The 13,782-nt window shown below is 39.0% G+C and overlaps 1 protein-coding gene across 2 annotated transcripts; it reads left to right on the plus strand.

The window, feature by feature from the left end:
* Positions 1–485: 485 nt before the first annotated feature.
* On the plus strand, positions 486–6,192 carry sla1a (Src like adaptor 1a). 2 transcript variants are annotated; one of them, XM_039819841.1, is made up of 8 exons: positions 486–641; positions 1,060–1,147; positions 1,434–1,533; positions 1,733–1,819; positions 2,033–2,136; positions 3,720–3,851; positions 4,305–4,434; positions 5,037–6,192. In XM_039819841.1, exons 2-8 carry the CDS (start codon positions 1,084–1,086, stop codon positions 5,236–5,238), a joined length of 819 nt encoding a protein of 272 aa, XP_039675775.1. In that variant the 5' UTR covers positions 486–641; positions 1,060–1,083; the 3' UTR covers positions 5,239–6,192. The 2 variants fall into 2 exon arrangements, with proteins under 2 accessions (XP_039675775.1, XP_039675777.1); XM_039819843.1 differs by lacking the exon at positions 486–641 and having other exon boundaries at positions 871–1,147.
* The last annotated feature ends 7,590 nt before the right edge of the window (positions 6,193–13,782 follow it).

Genomic DNA, 13,782 nt, shown 5'->3' on the forward strand with positions numbered 1-13,782 from the left:
ATATATTCAATTTACTCTTACATAAAATAAAGAGAATCATTCTATCTTTACAATAGAGAAGCTGGGACATGGTTGGCAATGCTTGCTAAATGACTCAAATGATTAATCAATTATTATCAAAATAGATTTCTGTCAATCGACTATCTGATGAACAATTTCCACATTTATATATATATTTATATATATATATATATATATATATATATATATATATATATATATATATATTTCTATGCTTTCCATAACAACAGAAATTTACAGTCATAGAATTAGGTTGATCTCTACTGGAACATTACCAAGATTACCAAACATTTTAACATATAATTTAGTAGGTTACTAAAAACATTAGCCTACAATAATGACTACATTTAGAAGGGCTGTTGTTTACTCTCTTCTTTCATGATCTGTTGTATGTGTCTCCACAACACATGCTGGCCCTCTTCCTCATTTCATTACAGGAAGTGAGTTTGCTGTCAGATGCAGTGCTTTTGCGACACTCTGTGACAGGTCATTGCTGAAAACTCTTGGGAACATGGTACTTCTCTAGTACTGGACTGCGCTGCTGCCACCATGCCCTGTTTGGGCTATCATTTCTCTCACCACACTTGATGCTATCACAGCAGGCCAGCTAGTCCCCAGAGGTAGGTGTCTACATTTTATTACATCAACTGCTTCTACTACGTACAGCTCATAGTTTCTGTTTCAACAGGACTGTTGTTTCTGCCATACAGGCCAACTGAACACTGTATGATGTAACTTAAGAGTATTGTCACATAGGAAGGCTTTGCAACTTGGGATTTTGCAATTTATGAATTCAATATCACACTTAGTTGTCAGTACACAGAGCTAGGTGCTGCAATGGAAAATTGAGTCCGATAGCATCTAGCCTCAGCTTCCCCAATCTGCAGTGTGTCAGTTAAGAGTTCAACTGGTCAGCTTATAGGAAGTTAAAACTTGGTGGTACAGCAGCAGAGAGAAGTTTAGTTGTACAGATTGGTTCATGAGTGGAAAATTGGTTAGTACATTCAAAGTGTATGTTTCTCTGTGCCCTGACATCAGGCTGGAATCTGGTCCTTCTGGAGGATGGGGAATATGATCCGAGGCGCGAGTGCCAGTGACAAGGTCACCACAGACAGCTCTTTAAAAGGTAAAATTTTTTAAATAACATAATCTGTTTTGCAATTAAAACAGCTTTCGCCACTCCTGTCAGTAACAGCAGTTACGCATTTTTTGCACATGCATGGTATCAGAGGTGTCATGATCTTAAGCTACACTCGAAAATAATTTAAAACAAAAACTAACTAACTAAAACAAACTGAATTGGCAATTATTTCGGACGGTTAGTCTCAGACATCTTTGGACTTTTCCAAATCATGATGTCTGTGTATCAGCATTTGGCAGTTTGTAAACGCTGTAAATATTGTTCTTGGCAGGTCCAGAGGACGACATGGTGGTGGTGCTTAACGACTACCCGTCGTCTGAAATCAGCGAGCCCATCTTCAGGATGGGGGAGAAGCTCAGACTCATCTCTAAGTATGATCATGTTTTGCATTCTTGATTAAAAACGATATTTTTTTCGATCCAGATGTACATTTAGTAAACGGATGATCTCAAATAACTATGAGGAAATAAAGTCACATTTTTAACTTGATGCTTTAGGTTTGCAGTTTAGAGAAGTGTTTACACAAAAAGGTCAGTGATTGATTCCTCTTTGCTTCTTTATGGTGGCCAGGGAGGCTTACTGGTGGAGAGTACGCTCTGTCCAAACACAAAAAGAGAACTACATACCCAGCAGCCATGTGGCAATTGTCTACCATGGGTAAGTAGAACCATACTGACACTAACCTCTAGTATCGGTCTAGTTGGTCTGTTTGAACTTGCTTCAGATTGATAACAACACATTAGTCATATGTTGTATGTGTTGATTTCAAGACTATGTCTTCAATATTAGTGGGGTTTTTACTACCAAGATCTAAAACATAAGAAGTATTTAATGTGATCTTAGTTCATAGCATATCTTTTGTTCTGTCAGTTGGCTGTTTGAGGGGGTGGAGAGGCAGAAGGCCGAAGAGCTACTCTGTCTACCTGGGAACAGAGTGGGCTCCTTCCTGGTGCGGGAGAGCACCAACGAGAGAGGTAATTCCGCAATCAGCTCTGTTAGTTTGGTTTAACTTCGGCTTTCTGTAAAATGTAGCAAGTCTTTGCATTGGAAATTAAACTGCTTGTCAGCAAGTAAGCATGCTGCAAGATTCGATCAGCATGATGTTAGGACAAGAGCAGGGGAGAAAAAACAAAATCTAGTCAGATCTAAATCCTAAGTCAGGAAAATGGTATTCATTGATGTTTCCACCTGAATACATGGATTCGTAATGGACTAGACATTCAAGGAATTTATGTTTTGGAATGGAGAGATTTAAAATATATTTTTGGCATAATTTAAAACAGTTGAGATATTATATACAGTACAGGCCAAAAGTTTGGACACACCTTCTCATTCAGTGCGTTTCCTTTTATTTTCAAGACTATTTACACTTTAGATTCTCACTGAAGGCATCAAAACTATGAATGAACACATATGGAATTATGTACTTAACAAAAAAGTGTGAAATAACTGAAAACATGTCTTATATTTTAGATTCTTCAAAGTAGCCACCCTTTGCTTTTTTATTAATAAGGGAAAAACTTCCACTAATTAACCCTGACAAAGCACACCTGTGAAGTGAAAACCATTTCAGGTGACTACCTCATGAAGCTCAATGAGAGAACACCAAGGGTTTACAGTGCTTTCAAAAAAGCAAAGGGTGGCTACTTTGAGGAATCTAAAATATAAGACATGTTTACAGTTATTTCACACTTTTTTGTTAAGTACATAATTCCATATGTGTTCATTTATAGTTTTGATGCCTTCAGTGAGAATCTACAATGTAAATAGTCATGAAAATAAAGGAAACGCTTTGAATGAGAAGGTGTGTCCAAACTTTTGGCCTGTACTGTATATTATAGATATTATAGGCACAATTCTCAAAAATAGTCTAAAGCTAAAAGAATAGACATTTTGGGAGATACGTTTATTCACTTTCTTGCCGAGCTTTAGATGTAAACAGCCGAAAAATTATTTGGCACCCAACCGTTTGGAAAACCACAAATTGCGGAAAAAGCGTTTTTACACTTGCTTTTTGTACAGGTTAAACAAACAAATAATGCATTAATTATTGGGCATTAGAGGTGCTGGTAAGCTGATTTTTTTGTTTGTTTGTCCTGTTTCCAGTCTTTATGTTAAGCTAAGCTTACTATCCCCTGGCTGTAGCTTTATATCTAAAAGACAGAAATAATAGTGGTATCAATCTCCTTATTTTATCTGTGTATTTCCCAAAACTATTTCTTTAGGGACATGTATAAGGAGAATTACTTGTTAGTGGATTCTCCACTGAAAAATTCTGTGTGGTCATAGTTTGATCTGAAACTTTTCTTTACTCATGATGCAAAAATGCACAGTGACTTAGCATTGGAGAAGATGGGCTCTACAGTACAGTGTTGACATTCACGTTACTTCTGCTTTTACATTGTTCACACTTTTTTAGTGTGAGTGGATCAATAGTTGGGTTTTGGCAAGATTACAGTGGCCTGTTACCATTATGTGCTTCTTTTCTAGAACAGAGTAGTTTGGTGTCATGTTTGAGAGCTTATTGCTAAGTGTACGGTGTGTGTCATATCTTCAGGTCTGTATTCGCTGTCAGTGAAGCACATGATCGTAAAGCACTATCGTATCTTCAGACTGGACAACAGCTGGTACTACATCTCCCCTCGCCTCACTTTCCAGTGCCTTGAAGATATGATCAACCACTACTCGGGTGGGTGGATGCACAAACACTTAGATACAGAACTAAACAGAGAGACAAGGGTCTAAAAACAAACAAAAAGGAAACAAGCAACACCACATAGAGAGCCATACACATAGACACAAACAGGCAATCACATGCACTGTTCTTAAAATAGGACAGTTTCTTATCAGTGGTCAACTTACGATATGTTTCCTGTTCTGACGGAACATTTTTGGAGCAAAACAGGAAATGAGATACACTATGCATGCTTAATAATGTCTACTGGTGCGTTAATTGTTGTAATAGTAAACTTATTCTGGGCATGTATAGGTCTCCAACCCATCGCCTTCACACGTTCAGTATGTGTTTGCCTGAGCAGAAAAGTGTGAAAGTAGTTAATGCAAATTAGGCAACATTTGTTCAGTTTGTTCGTAAGCCTGTGAGCAGTATTTTACTTCCCCTGTCCTCCCCTTTTTTTTTTAGACTTTGCAGATGGCCTATGTTGTGCGTTAACCTCCCCCTGTCTGTCGGGCATGACCCCGCAATCAGATGCAACCCCTGGAGCTCCACCTGTCGTCATGCGACGCAACTTTGACTGGAAGAAAATAGACAGGTACAATAGTGATAATATTTACCAGCTTTAAGCTTACAGTGCATTATGATTCTGTCAGATGGTAGCTCATTTGGTGTCATCTGATCCCTGTTCTTGCACTGTATGTACAAATAACAAAGATCAGATGTATGATTGTTTTTTTTATTATTAATTAACCTGCTGATTACTTTCTTAAAAAATCAATCGTTTTGCATATTAAATGTTGGAAAATTATTCGTTAAAATTTCCCAGAGCGCAACATGACTTATTCAAATTGCATTTTTATGTTACAGTCTAAAATCTTAAGATGTTGAATTTACTATCAAATATGAGAAAGAAAAGCAGCAAATCTTCAAACTAGAACCAGCATTTTCTCTTGAAAAATGTCTGAAACAATTAAGCGATGATCAAAATTGATATTTTCTTTCGAATGGCTAACTAATGAATTAAGTACTTGTTATTGAATAGAGATATTCCAGCAGCTCTGTGGTTGATGGATTTGAAAAAAAGTAATAGCTTGAAATCCATGAAGCGATATACATAATTTTCATAATTTGTGAAGAAGAAAATTGAAACTACTAAAATGCTCTGTTGTCATTTTTTTTAATCTCCTCCCTTAACAGGGGACAGCTGGTCAGCACAGACAGCTGCAGTGACAACATGGTGAGCTATGGAGTCAGGAACAGCATTGCTGCCTACCTGTCCTTTTCTGGGAATCAAGACCCTGCGCAGACAAGAAGAGAAACCAGGAAGAAAAAGAGTAAATCTGTTTATGCTATCCCTCAAAATACCCTTGGAAACATTGACTATGAGGATGACTTCTAGAGACGACAGCAGGGTTCAAAAGACTGGAACACTTTCAAGTGGAAGGGAGTAGAGGGCATCCTTCTCTCAAATCCACCACATTTCTAATGTTGGCAGTGAACGAACATTTGTGTTTAGCATCCTAAACATTGAAGTGTGTTATAGTTTCTAATGTGAGCACTTTGAAGAACTTTAACAATAACGCAAATTGCATTCCCACTTACACTTTAACTCAGCTGAAAAGACGGAACTTTATGGCATTTAACTGGAAGATGGTGCAATTGAACTGAGATCTGTATTCTGCACAGCCTGGCATTATGATAGTAAAAAGAAGACTTGAATGCTATGGGGTAATGGTGGGTAATATTCATGTGAATGGGTATTACTGGCTTTCAAACTATTTTCCTTTGTTCTTAATAAATGTATATTGTAAAACTGTTATATTTTACCACCAACTTAAACCAACCACCAACTTGATTTTTTTGTGTGGTCACTTTGATAAACTTTCACCTTATGAAGTTGATATGAAAAAAATATTAGCAAATAGCAGATATAAAGCAATTTTAGCTATACTACACCTGATAAATCCAATCTTAATTTTGCTTTAAGCTCTGATATTGGTCTCCACCAACTCCTGAGGAAAATATTTGGATCTTTAGATGCTAAATGCTCCACTATGTGCACCGGCTAGTCATTAACTTTGTCTGTTAGTCATTGGGTGCTAAGCAGGTAGTGTACAGTTGGTTTATCAGAGCTTTTCCATTAAAAACAGCTGCCTGCTGGGAAACAAAATTGTGGACTGAAGAGTTGGGTGATTGGTCTTTGTTGGTTTGTCACTACGAGCGACACCTGTCACATCAAATGTAGTCATGTGATCCATTGTTAACATAGAAATATTGATTAGAGCAGCTGCAAGTCTTAAATATTTGGTGTCAAGGAAGCAGAAGAAATAAACATTTGGAAAATAATAAACTTTCCTGATGGATTCACAGATGATTCACAAAGAGGCACAAACAGTTTGCAGAAACAAGCCACTATTACAATTATGTACACTGTGTTTAATTCTATCATACATATATTTGACAAAAGTATTGAAACCAACATTAGCATTTGCGTATGATGGTTGCATTGTCCATTCAGGTACATGGGCAAATGGTAATGCTGCAAGATGTACGAATCTGAATCAATGGTCATGATCCAGTATTGTTCACTCTCTCTGTGTGATTTGTCAATTTGCATTGTAGCATGTCAGTAATTGGGAAGAATTATGGGGTCTTTTATGTTTTTTGAACAGAATCCAGGGTTAAATGCTACAGTGATTACAATGGGCAAACACTCTTAGACCTCCTAAGTTCAAATTTCCTCACAAACATCCAGCAAAAAGTGGTCCAAGAGTTCAAATATCTGGGAATAATAATAGATTCACATCTTTCATTTAAAACACAGGTCAAAAAGGTCATAAACAGAATCAAATTTAACTTGGCAAATTTCAGACATATTAGGAATAATGTAACTACAGAGGCCTCAAAGTTCTACATTAATGCTATGAATTTCTCACATATGAATTATTGTCTTACTAATTGGACACAGACAGGACGGACCACATTACAAACAGTTGAAACACTTTATAAACAGGCCTTGAAAACGTTGGATAAAAAGTTCAATTAATATCACCATTATAAAATCTTAATTAAATATGATGTTAAACTGGAAAAACATGATTAAGTTTGCAGCTATTTTACTTGTATTTAAAAAATGTCATGGTATGGCTCCCCCTTCGCTCAATAAATTTGTTCAACAAAATCTAAACTCAGTATCTACAAGAGGGGATTGTAAAATACAATGTACAAAAAGTAGTTTTGGACAGTCAGCTTTTTCCTTCGAGCAGCCCATACATGGAATACCATACCCACATAACTAAGGAACATTGCATCTATCAAAATCTTCTCCAAATCCATAAAACATTGGTTATTGACTAATCAAATATGCTGGCATAATCCAGAATAATGTGTTTGTCTTTATCACTGAAGTAGTGTGTCTCTGTGTGTGCTTATGTGTTGTTGATGCGTTCTAATGTGTGTCTATGCACTTTAACCTGTGTCTACTGTGTATAATACTTGTGTTATGTTTTTTTCATGCCACCAACCTGCCAGTTGTCATGATCTGGAACAGTGGTTGTGTCATTTTACTTGTCTATGCCTATGTCTTTCTTGTTTTATGTGTATTTGTTGTATTTTTGTAGCTTATCTATTGTTTTAAGCCATCAACCTGCTAGGGACTGCAGATGAAAATTAGCCTGTATGGCTAAATCTGTCACATTTACATGTTGGGACTCTGTACTCATGTTGATTAATGTGCATTGTCTCTTTTAAATAAAGAAATAAAAAAACTGATATTTGTTGAACTTCCTCTGCACAGCTGTGTCTATTCTTGTATCTCATCAGGTTTAACTAATTTCACATGGTCACCATATGGCTGACTGAACTGCTATTTAATAAGATGATAAATAACAGCATATCTATGAGAAAAGAATGCATGGCCGGGTTGGCTCAGTGGGTAGAGCAAGCACACATATACATGGAGGTTTATGCCTCGACGCAGAGGTCCAGGGCTCGAATCTGACCTGTGACGATTTCCTGCATGTCTTCCCCCTCTCTCTCTCCCCTTTCTCACCTAGCTGTCCTGTCAAAAATAAAGGTGGAAAAGCCCAAAAAATGATCTTAAAAAAAGAAAGGAATGCTAACATTTATCACCACCACTTCAGAAGACTTATTTGTGCCAGAAACCCCCCTCAGACACTTCCATATTTGTGCTTGAGCAACTTCCTCTTCTGTTTTTAAGAGCTTAACATTTTTAACCGCTAACCCCAAAGAGCAGACTGTATAGAAACATAAACTTAGGTCTAACTAAAGAGAGCAGCATGTGTCGTTATATCTATAGCTTTCTGCTTGTTGCTGGTGCATCTGAGTCAGACTGTAAAGCATGATAAATATGTGCAAGAATGTCAGCAGAAGCATAGTCAGTCAGTTAGTCAGTGAGGAAATATTACATGTTAGGCATTATTGTTCAAACAAGAACGGTCTCTATAGTTTACAGCAGATGTTTCCAACAAGGGGGTCAGGACCCAAACTAGAAGTTGGGGTCGTATGAGGATTACCTGGCTAGGGAATAAGAAACATCTTAGTTCTACTACACAAACATATGTTCTTTTTTCAAACTTTTCTATTTTCGATTATTTTGTGTGAAATACTGGAAGCGTTTTGTCTCTTCGGGCCTCTAAAAATGTTCAAATAAAACAGTTCAAGAGGGGAAAAAAATCACTTTCATCACTTTACAAAAGGATATTTACAAAAGGACATTTTCATCATCAGTTACCCCCAGTGGATGGGAAACTTCATGGCTGCTGTGTTTACTTGCCTGGGAAAATGTACAGAAAACGTACTCTGTCTGTAACACCAGTTTCAAGAAGTTGATGTAAATCCCCAAAGTTGGCAACTCTGCCAATCTAATGTACTTGTTGTCATTAAATTCATGAGCCAATTGTGTGTAACAACAGTAGTTAAGACGAGGTCAGCACTTTCATCTTGGTTAAAAAAGCAGGATCAAATACATTTCCTGGTTGTAAGGACTCGTAAAACATGCAAGTTAAGCAATATGTGTGTGTGTGTGTGTGTGTGTGTGTGTGTGTGTGTGTGTGTGTGTGTGTGTGTGTGTGTGTGTGTGTGTGTGTGTGTGTGTGTGTGTGTGTGTGTGTGTGTGTGTGTTTAGTGGAACAATCAGTGATGCAGACACACACACATCTGGTAGCCTACTGCTGCACCACGCAGAGACTGCTGTCCAGTCAGCATTATTCACTCCTCACATCAGGCTGCCTCTCCAGACCACCAGGAACCAGTCTAAAAAAGACTGAAAATCGTGCTCTGGGTGAATTTTCTGTTGATCAGTGGGTATATAATTAATTGACAGTTTAAGTCAGATGTGCGTTACATCTGGGTTTAAGTAAAGGGTGAAGTTTAAGAGTTCATCTCTGAATCAGAATAAAGGTTGAGTTGTGGGAAACATGTTTTCATCAAGGGCCACTTATGTTCAAAATAAACTCCCTCTGACCAATCTATTCATCTATTTTTACATCAGTGAACAAACTGAACATAAAACAACTCTTCCCTGAAATCACGTGAGCATTTACTGTCACACCATTGCCTATAAGAAAGACAATACTCTGTCACCCTGCCAATCATCACACATCTGCGTGTGTGCACATGGTGAAAACAAAGGCTCTCAGTGGGATGAAGAGCGGAAGAATTACAGCTCAAACTTAACAAAACCAGACACCCGCACAGCGCATGTTGACTTACGAGAAAACCCCTGGTTCAAGACGACTTTATAATGAGACAAAGCAGATACCAAGTCGAGTCCCTTGATCTCCATGTGAATGTTGTTTGATGTTACAGTCGATGTAAGCACCAAGGAAAACACTCGAACAATGCACTCTGTCCTTTTTTTCTTCCCTGAAGGAAAACAAGAAGAGGAAGGAGAGTTGAGGCATGAAGAGAAGAGTGGGATAAGTGAAGGAAATTAAGAGATGGAGGGAGATTCCACTTTGTCCAGTCTGTTTTCTGTTAATCAGTCTCTTCTAATCTCGCCACATCCTCTCTTCTACCTTGAGGCCCAGCTGTCCAAACCTATGACTTCATCACTACGGCACTGGACGCTCACTGGTGAGCCACAAAAATATCCAGATAAATGTTTGCTTTGCTCAATCAAAAACGCATTCTGTGCTTCCCCCCCCCAATCCCCCCATTGTTAATTAAAACAGTTGTTTTCCCGCTCCATACCGTTGCCTTCATCACATGAAACTGTGGCTAATTCTTAAAGTGGAGGTGTCTTGGAGGTCATCTTGTGGGGGTTTTCGGACCAGCTCTAATGAAATTAGTTTATATTTGCTTTGCTTTTTTACTCTGTTTTCAGGAATCGTATATATAGTTTGAGTGTTTCCTGTAACAAAACCTCACACTATGAGCTGTTGTTGCTTTCAGCTTAATTTGGTGCAAAGTGTGACTTTAACTCTCACCACCTCCTGCAGGTCTCGAATAGAAATCAGTCTAGATTTCTATCTCGCTCTATAGCCCCGAGATGGACACAAATATGGCAGCTGCAGACTGAGGGATAATTATGGCGTTTTACCAAGCAACAGAAAAACCATTCAGTATAAAATAGCAAAGAATTGCCGGTGCAACCCAGATGTCTTCTAACTTGATGGTTTTATTTCTTAAGGTGCATAACAGTGACTAACGTTTCGATGTAAGATTACATCTTCATCAGAGTCCTTGACTCTGGACCCAGGACCCCACCGGCAATTTTTTTGCTATTTTATACTGTTGTGTCCTGCCTTGGCTGCACCGGATTGTTGTGGTCTGCAGAAGCGCAGAGAACTTCCCTTTTTTCCAGAAAAAACATTCACTAAGTGTCAAAAATCACAGTGATGGTAAAATTACCCAGAGAAAATCAACATATTAACTTGAGGCTACTTTTGACATATTTCACCAAACTTGTGAAATAGCCTCCCCCAAAGAGCACTATCAACAACACTGAGTGTTCACTTCAGAAACAGCACATGAGAACATGTCCTTAATGTTGAACCAAGGGCCTCAGCCAATACACACAACCATATCCAAGGCTGTCCAGAGAGCCAGGGGAAAACAAACAAAAACCAAAAAGAAAAAGCTCCAAATGTCCACATCTTTGCCAGGGAATGGAGTGTTCTTATGTGACCTGCTAGGAATCTGTGTCTGCTCTCATTCCTTATGCCATTTCTCGTACATGATGCTGCAGAATGAGGCGGTGACGTTCATTTTTTAATATTATGTAATATAAACTAAAGTTGCAAAGGAAAAATAGGCTAGGTAAACATTGTGACAATCGCTACAAAACAATTGCACGAGTGTGACATGTTGTGCTTTGTGTGCCTTATTGACATGTCACAGGTTTGACCGTTGCAATTTCTGCATAAGAAAACTTTTACTTTGCTGCTAACAGCTGCTTTATTAGCCAGATGTGAGTGAACCATAATAAAGTTGAACAACACAGGGACATTGTAACACCTTAATGAAGTGCTGGGAAGCCTATTTCAATGGGCAAAACCTGAGAGAATATTTTTGAAGAAAACAACCATTTGGATCTGAAAAGCTTCTGTCAGGCAGAGGCATAAATGAGTTTTTCTGGGAAGCAGTTGAAGCGTGGATATTTGGATAAAAAGAAACAACCTGCCTCTGCTGTCATTCAACCGCCAGCTGAGCTAGAGCTCAGACCATCCTGCCTGCTGCTTCCCTACAAGCAAACACAGAGAGTTCCTCTCGGAGAGAAGTTCACTTTCCATGAGAATCATTTTGAAATGTTTTGCCACGTGGCTTCTTACAAATAAGTAGCACAAGAACTGATCAGGCACTTTCTAATAAGAAATTGTTGGTAAAACTATATAAGCCCAGTTGGTGACTTAATACATAGCCTATGCACATATTCCTTTCAGTGTCTCATAAAAAAAGTCCTGTTAAATTTAATGGCTTTGGCAAGAGAAAGCATGTGGGAAAAATTCCAAAGCTGAAACCTCTTAATACCTGTAAATTATTCCTTGTGTGTGCATGTGGATTTGGCGTCTTACCTTGCAGTGTGTATGTTCTTTCCATTTCCCTCAGCTCCTGTTGAACCCCATTCATATCTGATGACAAGCAGGATAACAGCTGTGAACAAATTAGCATTGGGAATGAGTCTGAATCACTTTGTAGTCCGTGACATGAAAGAGAAAGGAGGGCAGTAAAGATGGACGGGCACCCGGTCAAACTGTGCGCAAAAGATGTATGTGGCACTAAAGACAAAATAATGTGTGATTGATGTAACCAGATCTGCTAGACCAGTCACTCTGGTCATTTTGCGACTAACTTGCAACCTCTCAGATTGGACATAAAATGATTCCAAAACACTATTATATCATATAAAAATCCAGATTATGTTTACTCAGTACGAGTGCAGTGTCCCAAACTGACAGGCAGCAGTTGAAACAAGCCAGTTCAGACCACTTCCTTGTTTTCACACTTCAGAGGTCAAAGTGAAATGACATCACTGTCGTGTGAAAACCTTGCTTCTCTCAAATGATAACGTGATAAGTGAACCAAGAGAGCTTGTTTGGCCACAATGCAGTTTTGTGTTATACTGTTTTCACATAACACAACAGCATTTTGGCTCTCGGAGGAGAGTCCTGCTCTGCTGCCAGGGACACCTAATCCCTTTCTTTCACGCACATAATGTAGATACACACATTTAAAATACTGATATATGTTTTTATACTTTTTCAGAGGCTACCTTACTGGCTCTGGTCATGCTTTCGTTCAATCACTGTGTTGCTTAGACAAAGTAATGTATCTTTAGTTCAAGGAAAAATAACGCTTAGCTGTTAAAGACATCAGTCTTGTTTCTATAGTAACAATGGTAATATATAAGCAAGGCTCAATGTTGTGATCACTTGCTTTTCAGTTGTATTTAATTCATAATTTGTTATCACTGTTAAGGGAGGGTGCTCACTTCACCCCTTCTGTGATGAAATGTTTCAACTACAGGGAACCGTAAGTTGACTTACACGCATGCATGCACACATGCGCACACACACACACACACACACACACACACACACACACACACACACACACACACACACACACACACACACACACACACACACACACACACACATATATTTTCATAATCTCAGGCATTGCTGCCTTTGGAGAGAGGCCAGAAATAACAGAGACGCTCTGACATAATTGATTACACCTTTGGCTGCTGATTACCACAGAGAAAGCTAATAATAACTTGACATGGGACCAGCTTATCAGAGTGATACAGCTCCTCTGCAGACATCCATCCATCTTCGTCCGCTTATCCGGTGTCGGGTCGCGGGGGGAGCAGCTCCGAGCCACATTAACCAGCTCAGACTGGGGGATCCCGAGGCGTTCCCAGGCCAGGTTGGAGATATAATCCCTCCACCTAGTCCTGGGTCTTCCCCGAGGCCTCCTCCCAGCTGGACGTGCCTGGAACACCTCCCTAGGGAGGCGCCCACGGTGCATCCTTACCAGATGCCCGAACCACCTCAACTGGCTCCTTTCGACGTGAAGGAGCAGCGGCTCTACTCCGAGCTCCTCACAGATGACTGAGCTTCTCACCCTATCTCTAAGGGTCTTAGAATCCCTCTCCTCTTGAGACATGACATTTATAAAGCTTACAGGACCTCTGAACACCAGATTTAAAGCATCGATCAGGAGCTACAGGGTTTCTGTGCCGTTGCGTGTTGCACATTTACTGACAGCTGACTGACAAATTCATGATTTCCCATCTAAACTTTTTAAGCGAGAAAACAGATCACTGTGACACTTTAAGTTGATCAGTCCACCAGGGAATTAACCACACTCTCACTAAAATGTAATTCTTGCCCTGTGACACAAAAGCACATTTGACAGCCCTTCAAAAAACGTTACCCTGAAATTACAGTTCTCTCATTGAAACCCACTGTACATA

The sequence above is a fragment of the Perca fluviatilis genome, chromosome 13 (assembly GCF_010015445.1).
Source record: "Perca fluviatilis chromosome 13, GENO_Pfluv_1.0, whole genome shotgun sequence".
Taxonomy (NCBI): Eukaryota; Metazoa; Chordata; class Actinopteri; order Perciformes; family Percidae; genus Perca; species Perca fluviatilis.